The following is a 26,029-nucleotide window of genomic DNA, read 5'->3' as shown; positions in this document are numbered from 1 at the left end:
GAACTGGCCTGCAACCCGGGTATGTGCCCTGACTGGGAATCGAACTGCGATCCTCTGGTTCGCAGGCCCGCGCTCAATCCACTGAGCTACACCAGCCAGGGCTCATATTTTTAATTTTGTTGGACAATTTTGTACGTGGGCAATGATTACGTACAAACTATGAACAAGGGGCATAAACACTCTTGAACGGATGAGGTACAGAGAGTGAAACACACTTACAAGGCCATTTGGCAGTTGCTCTCAAAATTAAAGATGAAAATACCCCTTGACCCAGCAATTTCACTTCTAACAATCTATGCAAAAGTAATATTTGTCCATTTACACAAAGATTTATATGCAGATATACTGCACAGAAACATACAGATTCACTACAGATCTGTCTTTAGACTAACAGCAAAAAATAAGAAACAACTAAATTATTATTAATGTAGCAGTGGTAACATTAATCGGTGCCCCTGTATTTCTATGACACAGAATGAGACATGCCTACAGGTATCGGCATAAAGAAAACAAACTCTCAGATATATTCTCTGGCAGAATCAGTTTTAGAACTGTGCCCATCCTACTTAAGTTAAACAGCACCGATATTTATATAAATTCCCCGGAGGAGGAGCAGGAACCTGCATAAGAGTGGCTGACACTGCTCAGGTCGTTGACCATGACAATGTAGTGTTTGTGCACAATGACGACTCATCACAACCTTGTCCGAGAGGATGGAGGCTCCTGCTGTGGGGAGAAAGGTGGCGACGACCCGCGCCTCTGGAGGGTGGCCCACGTCTACCCTCCCAGCTCTCTTGGCAGCTAATGCAGTGGGTGCAAAACATGGGAGACCTTCCCTTTCAGCCTGTGCGGCTCTGAGTTTCCTCCCCTTCTGAAGCTCATTCAGAAAGTGCGAAGCCCCACGTTCCTTGTAAACAATCAGGAAGCTAATGGGGTCCTCGCTCCGGAGAACACAAGATGGGCTTCGCTTTCCCTGAGTGGGGTTGACGGCGCCCCACACTCTGCGGATTTAAAAGGCTTCACCCTAACCCGACTCTCTCCACTAAAGCAGCATCCGGTAGAATCTCGTGAACTCGAGGGAATCCCGTAATGGACCACCCCCAACTGTCTACCAGAAAAATACATCTTAGTGCTTGAGACTCTAAGCACCCCTCTGAATTCTGAGAGCCAGATTCTTTTGGGAAGGGCTTACGATGTCTTGTCTTTTTTTCTCTTCCTTCTTCTTTTATCCATGTGCCCTTTCTTTCCAGTTCTGTCACTCTCATTTTACTTATTTAATTTTCATTTTGAAACACGTGTTCAGAGAACACAATGGTCTCATCTCCCTGCTAGAACCTTAAAGGAATCCATTGTCAAGTCCTTCCTCCATTTTCACTCGGTGATCTGTAACTCAGACACCCCACCCCTTCGTCACACTCACTCATTGCCTTTTTTGCTCCTCTATTTTACTCCTGGGCAAACTCTTATGTCTTCTTGTAGTCGAAACCTTTCATTTCTATTCTTTCCTTTCTTATCTCTTATCACTGTTTCTAATTTCTAACTTATGGATAACCTCAATTCAATTTTGCTTTCTTTTTTTCAAATCCTCACCGAAGATATGCTTATTGATTTTAGAGAGAGCGGAATGGTGGGGTAGAAGGAGAGAGAGAGTGAGAGAGAGAGAAACATCAGTCAGTTGCCCCCTGTACAACTGGGGATTGAACCTGCAACTGAGGTATGTGCCCTGACCAGGAACTGAACCCCTTTTGGTGTACAGGATGACGTTCTAATCAACTGAGCCACTCGTCCAGGGCTAATTATTCTTTCTTCTTCAAGTATTCTTTCCAAATGCTTTTAATAAAAGGCTTCTTTAGGTGCCTCTTCCTGACATGTCTCCACCAAGTGATACTTCTGAAGGGCAGCACATAACTGTATCTGCTTACAAGTACCATGTCTCACTCCTGATAGGATTTATATTTTGGCGTTCCACTAAACTTGCACAAGTTTACTACGAAGCTTGAAGCCCATTGTGTGCCCTCCACCACCCAGTACCCAGGAGAGGGCCCGAGTGGCACGCCCCAGGTACTCACAGGGGAGCTAGCCAGTGGGGACCAGACGGGGAAGCTAGATGTCGAAGGGAACTTGGACTAGATCTCTACTGAGAAGAGAGATGGGAACACAGTAACTAGTGCCAGAGATCAGGCATTTTGGAGACGTCATCTTGTTAATTAGTGCGTCAAGTTTCTATATAGATAGAATTGTCTGTGGCCAGCGATAGCATTTTGATGCTTGCACAGTGGGAGCACCATAGGGGGAGCTATTTCAAGTCACAACCCCCCCCCACCGAGTGAGATTCCTAGTGGGCAGGAGAGGTGAAAGCAACACCCATATACGAGCATCAGGGAGTGGAACGGCCGCCTCGCCCATCTCCGTCCCCAACGGGGGAACGCAGAGCGTGTCAGAGGTTTAGCAGGGGCTTTCCTGTTCTCAAGCGATCGGGCTGGAATTTGGGGGTGTAAAGGAGGCAGAGAACAGACGATTCCTCCCGAGAGTAAGGGAAGTCTATTGGCCATACGCAATAGTGACCAAGGGCATTGTCCGGTTATACTAAAACAAAGTTCAGCTATAAACATCCCTATAGGAGAACCCTTTCCTGCCTTCCCAGTACACATACATACCCCTTTCTTCTGGTGACACCACTCCAACTGTCCTCTGGGAAGGTGACCTAAGCCAGCCCAATGAAAGCAAGCCAGGCTCAGGCCCACGTAACCACAGGAAGAGGCGCCCGCCTCCTCTGGGGTTCTCACCCTGGTGGAACGCACCCCAGGGCTGCCGGTGGTGGAGACGGGCAGAGAATGGCGCCAACGTAGAACAAAGCTCGGGTGACAGATGAAGGAACCCGGCTTTGTGATCTCTCTGAACACCTATGCAGCTGTCTCCGAAACTGTGTCATGTAAGCTACTACTTCTATTTCTTTTTTAAAGCTAATGCCATTTGAGTAGAGTGCCTGTCATGTATACTGGAGAGTCTCTCCCAGTAAGAATAACAGACAGAGCCTTCGAGAACAGACAGGGTTTTCTTACTGAGGTGAGGGGTACATATGCCTCAGTCCGATGGCCAAGTAGAAGGGGGGTCACAGAACTAACGCACGAGGCAGTGCCGGTTGCTGTCCTAAGTCACCCCAGGTCACAGGGCTTTTAATAGTGACCGGCTCCCAGCTCTTCCCTTGCCTTCTCTTTGCTCTTGGCAACTTCTCCATCAGGTGAGTTTTGGGGTCAGAACCGGAAATGGCTCCGTCTAGGGGGAGGCTGGCTTTGATGGTGAAGAGAGGGTTGGAGAGGAAATATTTATAAGCCACAGCTGGGCATGTACTGCTGGTCATTGGCTCTGAAAGCTTTCTCAGCAACCACAGGCTGTCTGGTAGCTGCACCCGAAGTGTCTCCATGCCCCTTGGGGGACGGTATCTGCAGCTCTCTGGCCATTCCTGAGCTCCACTGTGAGTTTAGAAATCTCACCCGTACACCATTCCCTGTCTGGTCCACACAATCAGCTTCAGCAGCCTCTGACCCCTGACAGAGTGGGGGGCACCTTGTTGGTCCCATCCAGGTGGAGACCTTGGTCAGGGCTTTTTCATTGTGGGTGCAAGCTTGCCCTTAGTTCTGAAAAACTGCTGCCCCTCTGTGCCCAACCGCTATTCATTTGACCCTTTAGAAACAGCAGGTTCCGCTTTGTAGGACCCTGGAGGTGTGAAGGGAGTGACTACAAACGGGTTCCTCCAACCTGCTTTACTGCGCCCCCTAGTGCTCGGGGAGAATTCCCTTGTGAGGCTGCTTCTCCTGAGCGTTCCAGAGACGACCGGGGAGGTGGGACTCTGTGGGCAAACAGGGGCGTCTGGTCATTGGGATTGGGACACTGAGGAACGGCAGGCTTAGATAGTGGACGTGGGGGCACTGGACTTGGCAAAGGAAAATATGCCTTACAGGGCACGGAAAATGCTTGCTCTAAGGACACACATTTCGCTACTTTTCCATATACAGTTGTTCTTGCCAATTTTTATAAATCTACCTTATTTAGTTCTGGAAAGGGCAAGGAACCTTCGCGTTCTCCTTTTCTGTCTTTTTACAAAGACTGGGTTCTACGAAGCAGCTCAGGCCAGACTGGCAGCTCTTTGCAGTGTCTTTAATTTCTGACGGGGCCAAAGCAACGTCTTCTTCCTCTCCAGTCACCGAATGTGCTAAATCGGATTCCTCCGCTGCCTTATGCCGCATTCACCACTCCGGCACCGAGCGGAATCCAGACAGCGGATCTGTACAGGGTACCGTTTACCGTACGCCACGGAATTTCAGGTACTGCTCCAATTTGGAAACGTGCTCTTCGGCCCCCTCATGTAACACTGTCAGAGGCGCGTCTCGACTTGGGGGTGCGAGGAGGAGAACGTCGTCTCCGAACTCACAGCCCAGCTTTTGGCCCCCAAGGCCCTGGAGCTCAGGTTATTAGGCACCCGGTTTACAGTCTCCGAGGAGGCGCTGAGACTCCTTCTCAGAAGATCAACAAAATTGGGTCTGGGACAGGAATACAAACGGTGTGAAATATCCAGGCGGGAGGCCTTCCATCAGCGGGGCTCCCCCCGGAGAGGCAAGCCCGGAGTCAGCCAGTTCCGTGCTACTGCGAGTAAACAAAGGGGGAAAGAGGCCAACTCACAGCGGATACATTTTGAGCAAAGGGAAAAGCCTCCTTCGCTGATCACAACACTGACGAGCCGACAAGCCCGTCAATTACTCCTCCGTGGCTCTGCAGACGTGGCCAGCAGCCGGCCTCCCTCTGAGAGCGCCTGTGACCTACCGAACGTGATCCCCTTCTAGAAGACAGACTCCTCAGTATCTGCCCAGGGAGGGAGGGCAGCAACAGACCACGACGGGACAGGGGCTTCCGGGGGCAGTGACGAGGAAAGCTGCCATCTGGGCTGTGGCTCCGAGAGGACGGATGCCCCCCATTCCCACCACGTGCGATTAAGAGGAGGCGGGGGCGACAAGGTAGCAGAGAAGCTGCGAGGCCGGAGCAGAAAGCGACGGAGGCTGCAGCTCAGAACTTGGGGCTCATTTTTTGATAGTCCCGGTGAAAAGAAAACCGTGGAAACAGTGCAGTCTGCTCAGAACTAAAGTGGAGAATTGCAGCTTCTTGTCGGGAAGATGAGACACGACTAACATGTGCTTTCAGAAGGACCGTGGGGCCCGGGCTGCACGTGTTCCCATGCACATGCATCATTTGTGTGTGTGTGCACACGTGCACAAGTGTGCATGTGTTGGGGTACCAGGAAAGCTTGAGGGCCAGTTTTGGCCCTCAAGCAGACGCCTCTGACAACAGGAGCCAGGCCCACTCTGCAGGAAGGAGAAGGCTGACGCATCTTCTCCGACCGCGTTGTGTGAACTGCAATTAGTCAAACGAGCACTTTTGAAAGCACAAGACAGATAATCGGCTAATAATAGCTGCTGTATACAACGTACTCTGTGCGTGGCAACAGGAGAAATGGGAAAGACCTCTGTTCTCTCCCTGAATCCTTTCAAAACCACTTTTGTTCCTGTTTCACAAGTGAAGCAGTTGGAGCTGAGAGAGATCAGAATCTTGCGTGAGGTCACAGAAGCACTATGAGCTGGGGTGAAGACACGATTCTGAAACCTGCCCTCATCATGGACACTCTATCTACTGCCCATGTGGACAGTCCCAAAGGGCAGATGACATGAAGAGGGGAGTGGGGCACACGCCGTCACCCACAGTGACCAGGGATGCCCAGCCGGGAACTGAAGTCTTTCTAAAACACAGTCCTACAGGCACGCCAAACTGACCGGCCAGAAGGGCAACTACATTGGTTCTCCAGTCTCTGAACCTCAGCGACAGCAGCTGGGAGCGTGTCCACAGGGAAAAAGCCACCTTTAGGGTGGAGTGTTGGAATTCTTTTCTCAGGGCGTCAAGTGGAGGGTGGGGAGAGAGAGGAAGTGCAGCTTCCAGGGGCCCGCTGTCCGCTACTGCTTCACGTTGGCATCCAGGCCTTTCCACAGAAGAGCCAGGAAGACGCCTGGCATCTGTCGGGCTGTTGAGTTATATTCAACTACTGTTTTGGGGCTCCCAATTCTCAGGGCCCTACATACTGTGGGGAGGGCAATTGTTGCCGGAAGTTAGGAAAAGGGATGGAGAACAAGGCGCATCACCCAGCAGCCTGGTGACCCTGCCTCTTCCCCAGATGGTAACAATCTTGGGGACAACAGGGAACACAAACACCCTACCTGTATGCACGCACTTTTCAATCAGGCTCATTCTTGGGGATCTGCGCCTTGGGGGGGCAGCAGAGAACGATGTCCTCGCTGTACCTCAGACACCTGCGCTCCAGCCCACCGTTGCTTTCACACCCCAAGCATCCTACCTCCTTCGTTGTCCTTGCTGTCGGTGCAGAGGGTCTCCATGGCCACGTCACAGCCCGCTCCTCTCCACCCCGGCTGGCAGACGCAGTGCCAGCCGTTCTGGTCCAGCGTGCACCTGCCATTGCTGTTGCACAGACCCGGGCAGCCCTCTGTCCAGAGACACAAGGAAAACAGGAGGGATCTGAGTGCCGGACGTTTCTGTGCCTTCGATGAACAGATAAGGGACACTGAGTGGGAACAGGCCTTTGTGAACAGCACAAATACTGTAATTGCACATGTATAGAAACAGCAACACGATCTACGGAATCTAATTCTTCTCCAAGTGGCATCTTTGATTGGCCTGACCCTTGAGACACCACTTACCTGGGCAGGACAGAAATATATGCAACAACCCACTAACTAGCTGCGGGCCAGACAAAATTAACTTAAGTTTTGTTTTTTTTTCCTTCAGCAAAGCAATGAGGTCAATTGGTTGATCGCATGGTGTGAAGCAGCATCTCCATGCAGTAATTTCAGACTCCCTGGTATAGATTTTTAATCTGCGGGACACATTAGCGGTCACTCGTTGGGACATGCCCTTCTTACAGTACCTCGTTGCTTTAACAAATTCCCTCTAAATTCAAAAGCATGAGAGTGGACGATGAGGCTATGCGTGATGTTCAAAAGAGACCATTAATTTTATCTGGCCCCAGAGTTGCCGTGTATTCATGTGAAATTACAGTGCATTAAATCATTGCACAAAGTATAGGCCAGTATTAATGACTATACTTTATGCCAGGAGTACATTCCTTGTCACAGAATAAGCAAAGCCCAGGAAATAGTGAAGCAGCTGTAGCGTCTATTCTAACAAACACCGGGGTTCAGGCTGCATACGGATGGGACAGGACCGACAGGGTTTCCAACTGAATGTGGTAGCTGTGCATATCTGATTACTTAGGACGGACGAAATGAAATACCATAAGGACCACAATAAAACATCGATAGACTGAACAAAAACACGGTAGTGACGTGCTTCAAGACAGAGAGCGAGAAGTGATATCTGGTGACAATCTCCCTAAGGCTTTTAGGCTGTTACCTTTATATCCTATCTTGTCTGCTTTTATGGGCAAGAAGGGAAAATTTGGGAAACAATTAAAATAATTTAATATACCCAAAATCTATAATTGTTTCAGTCTAACATGACACTTAAAGAAAACAGTTTTTTTTGCGCCTTTCTGATGATGAAATCTGGCATGCAGCCGACATGACCTGTGCATGAGGATGACACCGGGGAGCTTCCGGTGGCTGTGTCTATGAGTTTGATGTGACGCTGACAGACACAAAGACATCAATGCTCTAACGCGGTGAGAGGCACTGGTTAGAAATCAGGTCTCTTTGGACAGCATTATTTGCAGTTTGGTATAAAATACATATTAGTAAAAGTACTTGCTATAGAAATCGGGGTTTGTTAGACCGCTTCTTAGAATTGGAATGTTATTCTCGTTTGGGGGACAGAATTTAAGGGGACAATCTGTTTAAAGATGTTTAAATTTTAAGTGTGTGTTCAGAGAAGTACTCTTATATTGGCTTCCCCTCCTCCACGGCGAAACTGGAAAGAATCGCCAAGAGACATTCTGTCTCTTAAGATTAGACTTAACAGAAAAGAAGAATATTTTGACAGTCTCTTGAGGCAGGGTATTATAAAATTATACTTATGGATACCATCAGGTCAGATGCGATTAATTTTGCTGCTTCCTTTCTTTCAGACAATTACTGCCTGCATTTCTTGGTTATTTAATACATAAAAAGTGAATTTTCTTTATGAAGGTTTCTGTTTTGTCTTTAAGGAAAAAGATTAACCTGCCCCTCTGATGGAGAGGCGAGGCAGCTGACTGCATGTGCATAGAGATATTGTAAAAAAAAAAGCCTGGATATTGCCATGAATATTTGCATATTCTAATGAAGAGCACAAACAAGGGATCGAAAATAGGTAATCTGAGGAGGAAGGGAAAGGGAATGTTCAGGAAAACTATTTTTTCACCTATTTCTACGACAACTGAAGACAAAAGGATCTGCTGTTTTCTGCTGTGCCCTGTTACTGTTTGCTTTACAGAATGCACAGTGTTTCTGTAGTTTTTAGAAAATAACAAAACAGATTGTGGCATCGCATGGACTTCAACACATTGAGAAGAAGCCAAAGCAGTTTTCTTAAGAGGATCAATGAGAGTTCTCTCAACATATGTTAGCCCAAATCTTCTTTAGATTGGCAATTTCTTATTTTGTGGTACGAGAGTGAGCGAAAGATGGCGACTCTCTGATCTAGGATTTAACGCTCAGTAGAGGAGTTGCCAACAACTTAAAGCGAAAATGGAAAATAATAAATAAATAAACAAAAAACAGCAAATGAACCGTTATCTTCAGTTTGGGGGTTCCAGTGAAGCCCTTGACGTAGGGATGAAATCTGGGATAACCCAAAATTATAAAAATGAGACACAGACATTTAAGTCCTGATACTATAAGTCCGAGGCATTTCCTGACTCATAATTGACAAAAATATGCATGAAAAACAGTCTCTTTTCATACCTAATGCAATCTGATACACAGTTACAGAATATATATGGAGACATGTCAACAAAGAGCAAGTATACAGTACCTTTAACTATCTTATCCAAATAGTGAGCTTGAGAAATTAAAAAGGAAAGAAAGAACAGACAGACATTTCAGAAGTGTCACATGGGACAAGGAAATTTTCAGAATTTACATGCAAATCAAGTAGCTGCAGCTGACGTAAGACTCACATAACACGACAGAGAGGCACTTCAGAGCCTCGAAAAATGCAACACGTTCATGTCTTAGCGAATGCGGCCCTGACTCCAGGCAATGCTCCGCATGTTCAGGAAACGCATGCAGGCCCACCAGCGCTACCTTCCGCGGGCTGCTCAAAGTACCCCACCCGGTAACCCATCTGCCAGGGAGTTGTGGAAATCCACAACTGTGAGGTCTACAAATAATCAAACTTTGGTTGTTGGAGGGGAGTGAGAAAAAAATCCAGTGTTTTCAAAGTTTGTTCTTAACACACTAGTTTCATCAGGGCTACACTGGGGAAGGACAGAGGATGTCACAGGCCCTGGAGAAGCCATTTCTGGGAGCTCTGATGCTCTCTTTCTTCAACCTGGGAGACAAGGTCCTGCTTCGTGTACCTGCCCTCCTGGGTTACTTGCGTATTTGCAAACTGTCAGACTATCACGGTTCATAAATAAGCAAGAAAAAGAAATTGAGAACCCTTGAGCACACGGAGCAAATTTAATGTATTATTGAAAAAGGCATGTTCAGTAGAAAAGGATGAAATCAGTAGCTTTAAACTCCGTGTTAGGTGGACGCTGGTATATCTCACGGACTGTCCCTCAGGAAGTACGGGCTGTTCTGAGATCCTGTTTCTTTTCAGGATTCGTTTGGCAACAGGTTCGTTTGTCCCAAGAGCTTGGCAGGAACGGTCAGGATGAAGACAGGGTCTTTGACGGTCCCTGCTCCTTTCCTCTCTCACCAGGCTACAGGGAGGCCGCCCCTTCCCTCCTGAACAGAGACATGAATGCCCCTCTCCTTCCCGCATGGAGATCTAACACATTCCTAATACGCCTCAAATCTTCTTGCTTTGTCAAAACTCATACATCTTTCATGATCTAAAATAGCTTTTCAAAGACACTGCTGTTGATTAGTTTTCCTTCCTGATACGTGCCGCTGGTAGCTACCCTCTTAGCTGAATGATTTAAACTGGAACTTTCAGTAGGAGCTGCTCAAGGCTGATAGTTCCATCATCTGTGCAAACGAGGCCATAAGTGGTTCTGACACACCTGTACTGTGTACATAAAAGGACCCTTCGCTTGGCCACAGGATCCCATTAGCGGCTTCAGAATTGCATTTAAAAATAAGTGTGTTTATAGCTAATTGACAATATGTTGCAGGGGAGATGTAGATGAGGAAGAAACGGGTAGGTCTACTCTGAAATTATAGTTTATCACAAATGATTCTGTATTCAAACAGGAAAATAAAAATGTATTATTGAATAACATCGTCCATAGGATTTCTTAATAATTCATGCTACACCTTATATAATCTAGTAGAGCTTCTTAATAATGTCTAAAACATTCTGATTTAGATAGGCTAGTATTTCTGAGGGAGTTCTTAGTTTATAAAAATTAATAACACTGATCAGAGTTGGAGAGTAAGCCTCTGGCTTTCAGACAAGGTTCGCTTCAGTTAACACAACCAAAATCAGGAATGTAATTAATTCTGACCTCGATTAGTAGTTTTGAAGTAGGAATAAATTATTTCTCATCTAGCCACTCCCATTATTTTAGCAAACAGAATCAATTATGCAAAACAGATAGAAAAACAGTGGTAAAGGTAAGTTTGTCATTGAGTCAAGAGAACATCGAAAGTGAAGCTGAAATTAGAAAATACATTGAAAATACACAGAAGGTCAAAATTTACACACTTTAAATATTAAAAATAATGAACAAAAGTTTTGCAAAAAGTTAAAAACTGACCATAAGAAAAATATACGTATGTACTAAAGAAAAAAAGACACCAAGATTTGTCATTTGCACTTTATGTTACAGGAAATCATTATGAGGCCGATAGTTTAAAACTAAGATAGAAAAAGGGAGAAACAACTATGTGAGGACATCCAACCCAGGATGGCTATGAATGTGGCCCGACACTAAACTGTAAATTTACCTAAAACCTATTTCTTGCTCATCAGTTTTCGTTAGTGTTTGTGTATTTAATGTGTCACCCAGGACAACCCTTCTTCTTCGACTGTGGCCCAGAGATACCGAAAGGTGGGACACCCTTGGTATTCTATATCGTGAACAATAACATTTCTGACACAATTGCAAAAGCCCGCTCCTACATAATCAAGAAGTTAAAGGGAGATGTCACTATATGAGGCTCAAATAATGATTAAAAATAATAATTGCAGCCAAAAAACCCATTTTTAAGCCCCTTCAGTAAATCATTGGAAAAATGCAGGCATGCTGTAAGAAGCCATTGGGAGCAATAATCGTAAAGATAATACAGCAGATTTAAAAATTAATATGCCCAACAAATGCTAAAATGCATATTAAATTGCAAAAAAATTTACTGACACTGAAGGAGAATCATTCCTATTAGATCTACTAAGAAGTTTTACATTTTCTTTATAGAAGAAAACTCTTATAAAAATGAGTGCTAGACACATAAAATGGAGCCCTTTAATGGAACTATTCTCCGGTAAAACGTATTCATGAAATACTTTCCCAGGAGTTCCAATTATTCATCTTTTAAGAAGACCCGTGTGGAACAAAGAGGGTGACTATGAACTGTACTTCCTGTAAGATCATGATTCTTAAATCTTCTTGTGTGTCAGGTCTGAGGAAAGTGGAGAAAATTGTGGATCATCTCCCGGGAAAAAGTGTGCACATGCTCGCAAACATGATCATGTGACATCAGCTCCTCCATGAGCTCTCAGTCCGTAACTAGCAGATTATGAGCTCCTGGCTGATCTATTAACAATTCCCAAATACCCAGCTCTGGCCTGGGGTTCCTTCTCTGGTTCACACCAGGTTCAGAATAATCCAGGGGACATGGACACACTGCTTGCTCTTAACCACTGTATCATAATGCCTCTTCTTGGGGATTTGGAAACAAAGAGTTGTTCTTCAGCAGAAGAAACTGATGAACAGATCGAGAAATACTGTGCAGTCATTCCCAACCTCCCATGAATTTTAGGAATTTCAGCAGCTATTTCTTTCCCCAAAGCCACAGGGCAGTGCCGCCGCTCTGGCCAAGTCACCTGCGTGGCTTCCTTGGGAAAGCACCAGGTGGCTTCTCTCCCTTAAATAGCATAATCCTGGCGAGTGTTTTTCAATGCCAGGGTGAATTCTTGGCCTTAATTGTCTCTCTTTCAAAATACAAGGTCTGGCCCAAATAATGCCCCCCCCCTTTTATTACAAAATGGTAGGCATGTCATTCTGTAATACAACACTACCACACTCAAGCACTCCATATTGTCACTGTAGGTGAAATGTCCAAATTGTAACTATAAATTATTACACCCATGTTATTACCCTACCAGCCACACTCAAGCAGGCATTACTTTTGTGGGACCCTGTACATTCAGAAACAGTTATCCCAGAGCATCAGTGCCAAGACCAGGCGCCGGAGGCCCTCGGTCTATCTGCTGTAAAGGTAGACAAAGACAGTGATGTCTGGGTGTGGGAGGAAGGTTCCACTCATCAGGGACTAAAATTAAAATCCAAGCTAATTTGAAACATTAATCTGTTCACACAGCTTCATAAGAATGGTTATAACCTGTTCTAAAAGCTCCCAGTTTAGAAAACCAATTGGCAAGATGTTAAAACTGCGGGAGAAAACCAGGAAAAAAAAAGAGAAAGAAGTTTGAAACATCAAAGAACAGAAGCAGCTCAGCTGATGTATAAATGCTGTGTAAGAAATAGCTGCTGGAAAGTAGTCCTGAAGAAGGCTGCTGGTTTAAAATGAACACGAATCATTCCAAGTTTGCTTTCCTTTACACCGATGCGTAAAAACACAGAGAAGAAACAAAGGCAAGCCACGCCGGTTAGATACCCATTAGGCAGCTCACAAGGAAAAACTGTTTGTGTATTGGTAGCTGCTGATGTGTGTGGTTATGAACTGTTCACACTGCTTCTGCCATCGACAATGTGCGTGGTCGGAGCATATTAAGTAGCACAGTATTCTCCTGAATTGAATCCTGGGTGCAGCCTAGGCAAATAAGACAGCGTCCAGAAGGCTGAAAATATTTCTCATCTTAATTACAACAATAAAATCTTGGAGGCCCATCTACAAATGAGGATAATTCAATCAGAGGAGCACAGAATAAAATACAGATGCAGTTTCCACTATGGCTGTTCCTGAAAGTCCTTGGAGTCGAGGACAAATTTCTATTCAGCATCGTGTATTTCATAATACTTTATAACACAGACTTTAAAAAATGATTCACATTAGTATCTCATTAAAGTCTTAAGTAGGTATTGTTTTCAGATTATTCACGTGCCGTGTCCCGTAGAATGACAGAAAAGGTATCGTCTGCGTGTGAGTACATATTAAATCTATTTATTCCAATTGACAACTGTCTAAATCAGCATGCGAGCTGCACTGCATTGACTGGATGCTCCTTAGCTGGTACGAGCTCACCGTTTATCACTGAGGACCCTGCCGTAAGGGATTATGGTGCTGACCTGATTTTGAACACCATAAAACCATTCACTCAGGCCCTTAAAATGTTCTCTCTCATCACAGAATTCTCATTCTAAGACCAGGATAAAACACTGCAAACATTTTGCCCTATTTAGGAGATGCACATTAATTTGAATTTTTAACAACTAGTGAGTGAGGCTGGGCCAGTAACGGAAAACAGTTGGAATGGAACAGCGCATGGAATTGAGAGGGCTCTTGTTCCTCTGACACTGGTGATACTCTTTTGAAAAACCTGTTCCAAATAACTGCTTTTGAAAGTTTGCATATTTTATTCCTTTCGTCATTTGGAAATCTGATGTAAACATTATCTGTATAGAGACATTGCTTCTTATATGCACCTACCCAAGCAAAATACCATGCTGTGGTTTGGAATATTATTTATGCCAACACATTCCAAAACAGTGACATACAGTACCATTTTTCCTGATTTAAGTCAGCCCAGAAATATTTCTATTCTATGGGAGAGATGCTTTGAGATAACCCAAATCTTATAAAGTCAGTCCAATTGAAAAAGTGCCATTATGAGCCACAGAGTCTTGAATAGACAACTGGGTGAATACCATTTGGTCTTTTCCTTGAGTTTAGAATCATCCTGTCTTGACGTGGACTCCAAATATGCAACTCCAGTAACCAGCGGGCCCCTCGAGGCAGACGGCAAAGTGCGGGTGTGGCGTGTGCACAGCCTCTGGGGGGTGTGGCCTTTGTTTGGCCTGTGACCCGTGAGTTTGGTGGTCGTCTTTGCACAGGGTGTGATTTCGTCCACTGGACCACACACATAAAGGTGCCAGTTAACCCTTGTATCCCTGAGACTCCTACTCCTTGTTTGAGTTCACTGAACGACCCAGGAAAAGTCACATTGTTTCAGGACTTCCCGGATTGAGAAAAACATCAGGCACATTGTGGCGCTCTGATTTGGGGATCAAACTATCCCCAGAGAAAGCTCTGAGTGCAAGTGGTGACTGGAACAAATGGTTTTCACACTAAATGAGTACTCGGGTCTCTGACGTGCGGAGACGAGGGACACGGTTGCAACAGTCGCTGAACTGGCGTCTGTGGCAGGAAACCTTGGCAACGACCTGCCGACCGGGTCGGAATCAATGAGGGCCACTTCTCATCTCTCATCACTACCTTCGTTTTTTTCTTAAAATTTGGTATTTAAGAGAAATGAATAGAATAAGACGGAAATAAGTATGTAGAATATCCCGGAGCCTTTCTCTTATTAGTTTTCTTAAAGATATCAGTGGAAGTAATGAATGAACTTGAACCAACCTTGGAACTCACCCAAAATAACCTGAAATATACTTTGGAAGGACCATCCATGCTCTTCTCCAAGGCGACTTACAGAGAGAGTAATTTCTCTTTATTTGTCGGGTGGAGAGCGTGCACCGACGGCTAGCAGTTAGTTGTATTCGGGGCGCTGAACTTCTCTGGGCCTCTTTCCATGAGCTGACGACACTGGTTTTACAAGTCATCCATCTGCTTCCTGTGTTTCTTCGTGGCCCATGCCTGTACCTAATATTCAGTCTACTAATTTCAGCTGATAAAAAACCAACACTGTAGGTAAATTTAACTTTTGGAAGGTGCTCTGTAGGGTTTTTAATAACTAGTTTACAATTTCCTTAAATCTTTCACAGTATACGTTGATTTTCCTCAAACTCTTTTTTGTTGCTATAATTATTTTTATTTTGGCAAAGTATGGGTCCTATTATCAGCTTAAAAAGTGAATTAAAAAGTGACATTTTTATTATTGAGATATCATGACATCATTCTTCATGTATCCATTTCATGTGATAACTCAATCTTTCATGACAGGGGCATAGATATTAATTCCTCTTTGTCACAGGAAAAAAATAAATATCACTTATTCCACTATACACAAACACAAGAAACAATTCAAAGGTAATATGGGAAGCAACACTGTCTAGTGCTTGAGAGTATATGGGCTTGGGAGTGGCTCAGGTGGGTTTGGGTTCTGGTTCTGTTACTTATTAGCTGTGCATCCATAAAAGAGTTACATTCCCTCTCTGAGCCTGGGTTCCCTCAATGGAGATACTAATAGCTTCTACTGATGAGGTAGTTGCGAGGATTAAGTAAGATAATATAAGCAGAGGACTTTGCACTGTGCCTCAGCACAGAGTAAACACTCAGTAAATATTAGGTATTATTAATTCAGCTTATTATTATAGTTTAGAAAGGACAAAGTCATGAAGTAGTTGGTATCTGTTAAGAGACTATGAAGTAAGGAAGAAACCAGACTTGAAACAAAGGAGCCTGGGACTGCCGATGACCTGTTTTCCTGAGTCTCAAGGTCCATTCTGCCCAGAGGGTGCCGGGATGAGCCCCCTTCCGCTCTGCCTCCTGTGAAGAGGCTAGTTCCCAGAGTGGGGACCCCTCCACTTTGTGTGAGCAAGTTTCCTGATTCCTCGTCTCCCACGAACCTTTTGATGGTGCGTAAGCCTGTTGCCCAGCACAGTGGGATTCTGCCTCTGGGAATAGAGACCACATCACACGGTGCAGGGATTGCGAAGTACCAGCTGACAGTTACAGAACGGTCACAGCGGTGCGAGGCACAGCATGGGAAATGCCATCAGTAATATTGTCATATCGAGGTGTCATGCCAGGTGGGTACTGGGAATAACATCTCAGGGGAAAACTATGTAAAGGATATGACTATCTTACAGCAAGCTGTACACCTGAAACTAACACAAGATGATATGAAAGGCAAACTGCAATTGAAAAAATTAATAAAAATATTCAAATTTAAAAAAGAACACATCACAATGTGTTCTTATATATAGTTTGTGTTGCCTCCTTGGTAATTTTATTTGAGCACGGTAAGTGAATACTTTCTAAAGAAGTGTAATTATCTGTGTAAATATTCGTACAATCTGCTCACAGACTCAGAAAAACAATCACTTTGACAGCAACTACTTGGGAACTAAGACACGAATGCATCACTTTTCAGGCGCACACTTCTCTCCCCACATTGTGACTTTGCGGAAAACCTTTCCTTGTGAAAGGTAATGAGCAGAAGCGGCAGAGAGGTTTGCGTCTGTCACCACTCCTAAATCCAGGAGGCCACCCGCTCTTGGCGGAGGCAGAAGCTGGTGGCTGTTCCGGTGGGTGTCTTGCCGGTCCACACAGCCAGAACTTTCACTGCGCACCTGTCCTGGTCACCGCGCAGGGAGATCACTTCTGGCACAGGAACGGGGTGGGGGTGTGCGAGAGCCACACGGGGAGCTTTCTCTTTGCTCCTTACCGCAGCTCCACGGTGACTTTGCCCTCGCAGAGGCCAGTGCATTTGGAGTGGATCACTCACACGCATAACAATCGCTACAGGGACTCGCCTGAAGAGCCAAGAGTTGGAATGTGTGCGCAAAGCCTTATTTTACACTTCATTGTCCACGTGGGGACTAATTAATGAATACCTAGCACCATTAATTCACAATTAGGTCACTTATGTTTAACCACATACTTTCTATGCATACATATATAAATATTAATTTTGGATAGAAGGATAGTCATCCGGCACCATAACAATTAAACAGCTGTAACCTGTCTGGTGTGTTAAGTGATGGAGCTTCAGGCGAGCTCCACCAGCAGATGGTCTCACCCACCCATGCTTAATGTTAAAGACTTTTTTGAAAAAAGAGGTGTTGACAAATCAGAAGAAAGAGGCATAGATGTAATGCAAATCGGCCCATCTGCAATGTAGATTACCCTGAAACTAATTTGGTGTGTAGGAAAGAACTAGCCGTTGCTGTTCAAGGAAGACACTATATGACGTTGGGGTATGGTAGATCTCCCACCAACATAATTAGTTCCTAATTTCATTCAACCAACAGAGTTTAATGGAAAAGCAGCTGGCAAAGTATTCATATTTATGGATCTCCTTTGGCTGCTCCTTAATTTATCCAAGGCACACGTCTGTTAAACCCCAGGAATAATAGCTACATTTCAGACAGCTGTTTCCCGGTCTCACCACAGAGGCTCTCAAAGAGCAGAGGGTCCCTGAACCTACCACGAGGAGGAGCAGGAGAGAAAGACCGACTGTCCTGGCCCTGCCACCTGTGAAAGCAACACGTTAAACGTGAAAGGGGGAGAGGCCCAGGCTGGGTATGGATTCATGCCACAGCCAAACTAATGTTTCAAAACGAGGCAGATGGAAAAGAAACTGTTTTAAGATGAAAGAAAAGAGGCTATTTCCAACTTGTCCTAGTCCAGAAGCAACAGGGACTGATCTTCTCTCATTGAAGGGGTACTCAGGTGCCCTTGAGGGAAGGAACGAACGGCCATCACCCTTGAAATCGTGGGCTTAATCCTTCTACCCTTACATAGAATTGAATGCAAAGTTCTGACTTTTTCTTTGCTCCCCGCGGGTAATGAGTATTTCTGCATGTTATGAAAACTACTTAAAATTCACATTAACCTTTCACCAGATGGCGGGCCCTCTCCAGTCACCTGGCCTGAGTTTTAGGAAGGATGTGACCAATTGACAGGCTGGCACTAGAAATAGCCTTCACCCTCCTTGCTCCCGTGGTAACAGCTGACAACACATCACTTGGTACCTGGTTTCACTCCCAAATGCCTTGTGCCCAAACTTCTCAACCAATGTCTTCTGATCAGCTTGACAAGAAGTGAAGGCAGTGATTTTCATTCTTAGTTCTGGTTAAATTGTGTGTCTAGTGAGTTGAGCTTTGACTCCTTCTGTACCCTGGATTTTGATGGAAATTAAGACCTTAGATGTTTTTTTAAAAATATGCAGATCAACAAGATGTTCCAAATAAAAAAAGACATAGGAAAGTATATAAGTAAAGAAACAAAAGGGCAGACTTTAATAAAACAACAGAATACAAATTTGACATATAATTTAACTGGCTTTTATTTAAACATCATGTCTCTTCATAAGTTTTCTAAAAAAAATTTAAATTGACTTAAGAGGAGAAATGAGGTTCAAGGCAGTAAAGGGAGAGGCTAGGCAGACTCATATTTTAAAAATCTGTCACGGAATATAACATTTGAATTCAAATGGACAGATTAAAAATTTTTCTTGGTATTATAATGATAGTTTACAAATTGCTTCCCTAAGACACAGAGCACCCATACAATAAATTATTTTTAGGAACATGAATGCATCAGCTAGAGAACTACTAGGTTCCTGTGTTTCGTAGGGAAGAACCAAACACAAGACCGCAGAAGGCAGGGGATTAGGTTTCTCAAGGTGAAAATAATCAGGCATATTTCAGTAACACCTAAGCGACCACAAAGCAATACCCATGACCAGCATTTCCTTCGGTACTTCTCCCGTCTTCCGAAAACAACAGTGGCTTTGAGCCTCCATTGTTTCCAAATGCAGCTGCCTCTCAAGCCAGGGAGCCTTGCAATAAGCGGAGTAGAAATAAACCTCATTTACGGTGATTATGGGGACCCCCGTTATGTCCCAGGAGGAGACTGGAGAGGAACTCTGCACAAATAGCCATCAGAGTATAGGATTCATGATTGCACAGCTCTGAAGAATGTAAGGCATCGATCCGCTAAAGAAGGCAAAATTCTAATCGTCCCAGGCTATGTGTCAATCACCCGAAGGGAAAGATACATGTTAAAACCAGATCTAGCCACCCACAAAACGACTGCCTACCTCTGGAATCGAGTTTCAGAGGTCCTAAAACATGCCCCTTGTCTAAAGCAGAGAACACAGCAAACACTTCCCAAAACAATACCACTGTCTCTGAAATTGACCTTGGTGGCCCGGAGGCGGGGACATCAACTCCCACTCAGCTCCAGGCATCTGCCTCTCTCTGTCACCATCAATAGCGAATGTTCTTTATGCCAGCACTTATGGACACTCTTAGGGGTGAAAAAATGTTGCCCAGGGAAATGAATCCTCAAAATGATGATGGTACACTTGTCAAGAAACTCCTGGCAACTTCCCTTGTACTGAAGGTCACAGGTAAATCAGGTGCAAAAGTCATGTGAGGATTTGAATCCAAACGCACTTGGGTTTTTGCCTGATCTGAGGATGTAATTCTAATGGGGCTCTTGAGATGTGCTGTGACCTTTACGGGCAGGTTTGCAAGATATGGGAGGGTGGGGGTGGGACGCTACTGAGTTAAAGTCAGAAGGTGCTCCACATTTAGGGTAGGGGAAGACTCCAAATTAACAGCAACTCGGAGGCTTTGTAGCATCAGGCTTGCCAAAGTAGAAATTAAGAGTGATTTGAAAACATTGATGTGTCATTTTTAAGAATAAAATGTGGAAGAAACAGAGTCAAACTTCCTAAAGTTTCAAATTTAGACGCCGAAGTTAATTTTCGGTTGCACCCAGCAGCTTGCTGAACGCCGAGTGAAAGGCTAGTGTAGCTTAGAGGGCAGGCCGGCCATTGCCTGCCCTGCCTGGGCCGCTCAACCCGTCCCAGGACACACACGTCCTCTCGTGCCGAAATTGGTACATGTGAAGAAAACCAAACACAGACAAAAGAACAACTCAGTGAGGAGGAAAACCGCTTGAAGAACGCATGCACGAGAGCAGCAAGACAGCAAGCCAGCTCCCATCTCTGTAGACAACACACCAGCCACTACCCAAGCGCTTCTTCACCAAAGCAAAGCAAAATGAAATACGCTCACAATGACGAGTGAAAACAGACATCATCTTTGTTTTAAAAATACTGAAGCCGAGCAGAGAGAATACGGACAACCCAACATCGCAGGGCCTCCTCCATCACCCGGAGAGGCCAGAGAGGCTGGTTTTGTGTTTTTAGAGGAGGTTACGTGACCTCGTTGGGGAAAAAAATGCCAATTCTCAGGGGATTACAGAGGATCAGGCACTGTGTATAAAACTGCTCACTGAATAAATCAGACGCACAGGAAACAAGTAACACGGAGAGGCCCCGGAGGGATACGGTTGCCTCAAAGGAAAGCACAGGCGTCTCAACATCAGCCCAGTGTCCCAACATGGGTGACTCCGCAGCCTCCGAAGGGGCTGTCCGCGGTGCTCTTAGGGGTCGCCAGCCTCCCTGTCACACCAAATTACTCACAGTCCTGGGGCTGCAGAGCGACAAGGATTATAGGAAGTCCTCGTTTTTGCACACTTTCAGGACAGGCTTTGCAGCCTTGTCTGGGTCGCCACTGCCGACTGAGTCAGCTCGGGAGACTGTCCCTCCCCTCGGCACCATGCCCTCTGCCTGCTGGCAACCCACCGTCCACTGTGCAGGGCAAAACACCAGGCACCTGGCCACTCTGCCAGTGTGTCGGGAAGTGGTGCCCAGCATGGGCTCCTGGTTTTCTGTTGGCTAATTCCTCTGCACAGAGACAAGACTCAGTAGGCGGAGAATCAGCCACAGTCGTCTTTTTATTCATTTCAATCATAGTCAGTAACGTCTCTATGGTGTTGACTTTGTGCCAGAGACTGTCATAAGTGCTCTTCCACGGGGTTCAAGGCATCACAGGGGGGTACCATTTGCACCCCCACTTTAGAGATAAGGAAACTGAGGCACAGACGGCTTAAGCTTTAAGCAGTTTCCCCAAGATCACAGAGCTCTCGGGTAACAGACCTGGACGCAGAGGCAGTTCAGGTTTGTGGGGTGTGACATTCTAACTCGGGAGCCCCTCTTTAAAGGAAAAGAATACCAAATAATAAACATGAAATTAGGTACACAAAAGTAATTATTTAGAAGGAGAAAAAAATCACAATATATTATAATTTTTAAGCTGATAAATGGCACAAATATTAGAAAGATTGCATAATGTTTTAATTAAGTGCCTGACCTAGCTCTAAAATTTTCTTCCTATTGTTTTTGGGCTATATCGACTCTTTGCCACTTTATAAGACAATGGTTTTGTGTCATATTCTCTATGGAGAGAATAGAAAAACAATTCAGGCTTAATTCAATGTGGTTGTTTGATATGGTTTTCATTACTGACAGTTTAGAAAAGTTTCATTTGGCCTCAAAGTGTCTTATCAGTCTTGTTATGTAAATTTTGGGCATTACTGTCAAATTTGGGGAGATGTTTTAAATTCCCTACTAAACTAATCTTAAATACCCATTGAATTGATGACACTCATTCATGACTCGTCGTTGTGAAGTCCGCAAGTAGCACAGTATGAGTTTATGTTACTGTCAATACCAGCACGTCGTGAATGAGCGAGAATCCTCTCCCGCCAGGTTCCCACGACTCCGTGAGTTACTGGGATGCATAACAGGTGCGGCTTCACACCCTGATTCACTCAGTGTTGCAGAAATACTACAAGCTTGTGCCCCGCCTCCACCGCCACTATAGGAATTTTGACAGATTCCTCAAAAATATTCACCAAAAATACAATGGCCAGTTAGAAGTCTTTAGGTTCCATAGCCAGGCATCCTGGCAGGAGAACAGTTCTGCTTTGAGCCGGCATTTTACAGCGTATGTGACGACAGGAAGAATTTTCTATGGGTGTGCTTCTGTTCCATGCATTTCAAGCACTCTCTCCCCTCTGCTAGCGATTTCCTTCTTGAGTGGGGTGCAGGACCATTCATACCCTCCTGCACTCTGACCTGGGCATCGTGTCATTAGGTGGGTCCGCAGGTGGGGAGGACATTCATGGATGTCTGGCAGTAACAGCCACAGACAGCAATGACTTCCCACCTCATAAATATACCCAATTAAATCACCACGACATGAACCCCAGCTCACACCTCTCACTGGCTGAATCCTCCAAATGCCAGTCACTCTGGAGCCAACCAACACCAGGGAAGGGGTGATGGAAAGAAACTTGGAGCAGAAAGAGATAAAGGTCTTCACCGATTTGCAAGTGTCGCATGAACATACAACCACATAAACCCACGGCCCCCCCCCCGCAAGATCTGCCGGGGCGGGGGGCGGCTGTGCTAGTGCAGGGGCCGAAGCCTAAGCCTCACTGGTTTCACAGAAAACGCATCAGCAGCCCTGTCAGGACCCCAGGCAGGTGGCGCTAGAGGCCCCTGTCTTCCCTGTCAAACCAATCTAACTGCTGTGAAGCCAAGTATCTCCAGGGTGATCACCAGCAGGTGCAATGTGCTGCCCTAGCCCCAGCTGGTCAGGGGGACGATAAAGTCTGAATGACGATGTCAAAAGGCAGATTTAGAATGTCCATATTCTATATTATTATGAACATGATCACCAGTTGGGGAACTTACAAGAATTACACACACAAGTGTCATTTGTTTTTCAAAATTGTCACCCATGTAAAAGATTTTAACAACTAAAACACTACCCTTTCTCCATCTTCCTGGAAAAAAAAAAGAATTAGAACAACACACCTAAGTTGCCCACCCCGGTGTAGTTTCGATTTTCCCTTCATCTCATACTGTTTTGTAGAAAACTCTCCAACTGTGTGTATTTCATTTCCAATTTCTAATCTCCAGCACCCCAAAGCCCAGAGCGACCATGGTATTTAACAGTAGAGGTGTGCTGCGTGCTGTATGTCTAAGTTCTGTGTGAGCAGACAAAGCATGTCTTTGTCACCATTAATGATCTTTCTCCCGATGTACTGAAGAATTAGAATAAAAACAAATAGCTAGTCTTTTGCAGCTTAAAGGAATTAGGATTTCCCTTAGGCCGCATTTCCATTTGAATTGCCTAACAGTGCATGAAAATCAATGTAGCTCAATAAACAGCGCTGTGTCTGAGACAGTGCGAGAAGAAAAATGCCACAACAGACTCCGCCTTTCGCTCATCACCAGGGCTCTACGCAGCAGCTCTTAACTCCAGCGCGAACACAGAGGGGTGGGCAAACGTAGGGTGACAGTTGTGAGTGTGAGAAAGCTTATTCTTGTCTCCTTATTTATTATTCGTTTGTTGTATTATTTCCCATATGAACAACTATAAACCCCCTTTTGCCTACCCTTTTATATAATTCTTGTTAAGTTGTATGCATTCGGAGACGAGGCTTCACGAACTATTAAAGGAAATTTGTTGGACAGAACCTTTATTTTTATCTATACTTCAGCACCCCAAGCCTTGTCTGGGTTGCCGTTTGCTCATTCATACTTCACAACACATCAGAAACTCTAACTTACTGAACACTGCTTGCTAGGCACTTTAAAAAGTGGTTCACCCTGTAGGGTTTCGGTTGCGTGTAACAACCCTCTGAGACACGTAGTGATCATATGCAAGGAAACATACGTGGAGAGGTCAGATGACTTACCAAGGTCACACACTACGTAAATGGTTCAGCACGAATTCAAATTCCAAAAGCTCTTACACAGTAGATTATTCTGTTTCAAAATCTCACAGGATAGGTATTATTATAGCCATTCTACTTTTGGAAAAAAGCCAATTGCCGTGAAAAACAGTTAAGACACAAATTATCGTGAATAAATCACAGAACTGAAACATATCTTTCTGTTAAATCTCAAAGCCCATGCTTCTCTCCCTAGTATGTTACACTGACTTTCGTAAGAAACTGTATCCAAACATCACAGGTAAGATGATCAATAATGGCTTCATGGATAGAGAAATGATAAGTTATCAAACGAAAAGTAACTGAGGCATGCAAATGGCACAGGAAAAATAAAAATAAAAGTTGAAGGGAACTGAGAATAACAAGGGAGCCCCATGCTTAAAGCTAGTAATTTTCCAAAGAAAGCAGAAGTTATCAATAAATTCAAAAACTACCAGCGACCTCGAAGGGTCCTTCCGGCAGGGATACTGCTCAAGAGAACTAATGGATGGAAAGGACTTCACCAACGCTCCCCTTCTGACAACGCTCCACAAACTGACAAAAGAAATAAACACAACCCTGGGTGTTTCACACCTAAGTGCTGATGGCACTGCCAAAGCTTATCGGAGTGGAGAAGCACACACTTCTTTGGGATCTTGATCCAGGATTTAAATGTTGCCAACCTAAGGGTCTTCATCACATCTTTAAGCAACCTTTACACAAGTACACCCATTTTCTCCATTTCTGCCCAGGGGGGAAACGGAAAACGCCAATCAGCGTCCAGAGGACGATTTCTCCCTCCTCAGAGATGTGAGCTCTGTACCTTCCTGACCACCCTTCCCAGTAGGTAGGTAACAATCCAATCTTCACCCCTCCTCTGCCTTCAGGCTCAAAATTTGGCATAGGATTTATCATTGCCCAGGATGTTCAGTTAGCAGTTCACTTAAGAACTATGGATTCTGCCTACCAACATCTGTTCAGCAGAGGCTGGCAGGACATTTGCACTGCTTCTCCAGTCAGTTAACTCAGGCAACAGGCCAATCAGACAGCAATTTTCACCTCTTGGCCAATCAGATAGTTTTCCCCTTTCAGTCAATCAGATAGTAGTCTGCTCTTCTCAACCAATCAGATAGCAGTTTTCCCCTCTTAGCCAATCAGCAGTTTTCCCGTCTTAGCCAATCAGACAGCAGTTTTCCCCTTTCCTGAAGGAAGAAGAGACAGCCAAACTGACTGAGTTGCCTTTATAGGGTCATAGTTCTCACTCCAGTTCAATACACTGACAGTGAACTTACTGAGGTAGGCCAAGACAAGTATCACCCAGTTCATGGATTTGACCCTGAAGCACCTCAACTCTCTCACTACAGAACTGTGCTCTTAAAATATAGAGACAGCCATATACCATTCCAATTGTATCAACTATTATTTATAAACCACTTAATTAAATACCTTTTTAACTTGCTTCTGGATCCTCTAAATATTTTTACGTATTTCCTATTCATGACAAATAAATGATAATTATTTGACCCTTTGATGGGAAGGTCGCACACAAAGGATGACACTACTCGGTGGATGGGCATCTGTAATAGTGTTGGCACCATTGAACTGTCTGCAGTAACTGCTCGTGCATCTCTGACGTGGTTCAGTCATGTGACTTCTCTTTATTTAGGAAAGGGCCCAATACTCACGACTGCTTTATGAGGAGGAAGGGAGAGGTCTTTATTTTAGTTGTAATGGTGCTAAAAGTAGGTTTCTCCATGTTTCATCTTCCATCTGCAAACACCACCAAGCGAAGTCTGACCCAGGAAAGGTGAAAAAAACTTGGGACAAGAACCTGTGGATGAACGAGTCTAATTCCCCGAACACGTGATTCGCAATGAGAGGAAAATCGGAACACATTAATAAAAATATCAGGATGGAGTCCTCTCAGGTAGACGGTGTGTTCAGTGAGCACTCTAAATCCACAACCGATCTCACCATCAAAATGCCTATGGTTTTATGAAAGCATGAATAGTTACAAAGACAGTAAGATGAGGAATGAAGAATATTCTTTGCTTTCTATTGGGAACTTCCGTTTGCTTCTCACTGTTTAATTTCTCCTTTATCCCTCTTTCAATTAACCTCACTGTTTGTATTCAATGAGCTGTCACGTAATATGAAAAAAGAAAAAAAATCGTGCTGATTTATGGGTGTTCTTTCATAAA

At 44.7% G+C, this 26,029-nt stretch overlaps 1 protein-coding gene across 3 annotated transcripts in view; it reads right to left on the bottom strand.

Annotated features, from left to right (window-relative positions):
- TENM3 (teneurin transmembrane protein 3) overlaps positions 1–26,029 on the bottom strand; it is a 407,467-nt gene that overhangs the window by 69,475 nt on the left and 311,963 nt on the right. Inside the window, exons 12-14 of one of the 3 annotated variants that reach the window (XM_037055127.1) lie at positions 9,028–9,054; positions 7,471–7,488; positions 6,398–6,544 (exon numbers count right to left, since the gene is read on the bottom strand). In XM_037055127.1, the coding sequence (XP_036911022.1) occupies positions 6,398–6,544; positions 7,471–7,488; positions 9,028–9,054 (192 nt within the window). The remainder of the gene's footprint in view (positions 1–6,397; positions 6,545–7,470; positions 7,489–9,027; positions 9,055–26,029) is intronic. The other 2 variants (XM_037055128.1, XM_037055129.1) reach the window with 2 other exon arrangements.

This window comes from Sturnira hondurensis, unplaced genomic scaffold (genome assembly GCF_014824575.4).
Source record: "Sturnira hondurensis isolate 20B ecotype Veracruz unplaced genomic scaffold, ASM1482457v3 Scaffold0008640, whole genome shotgun sequence".
Classification (NCBI taxonomy): Eukaryota; Metazoa; Chordata; class Mammalia; order Chiroptera; family Phyllostomidae; genus Sturnira; species Sturnira hondurensis.
Note: the sequence above shows the minus strand (reverse complement) of the source record. Positions and strands in the feature narration are given on the sequence as shown.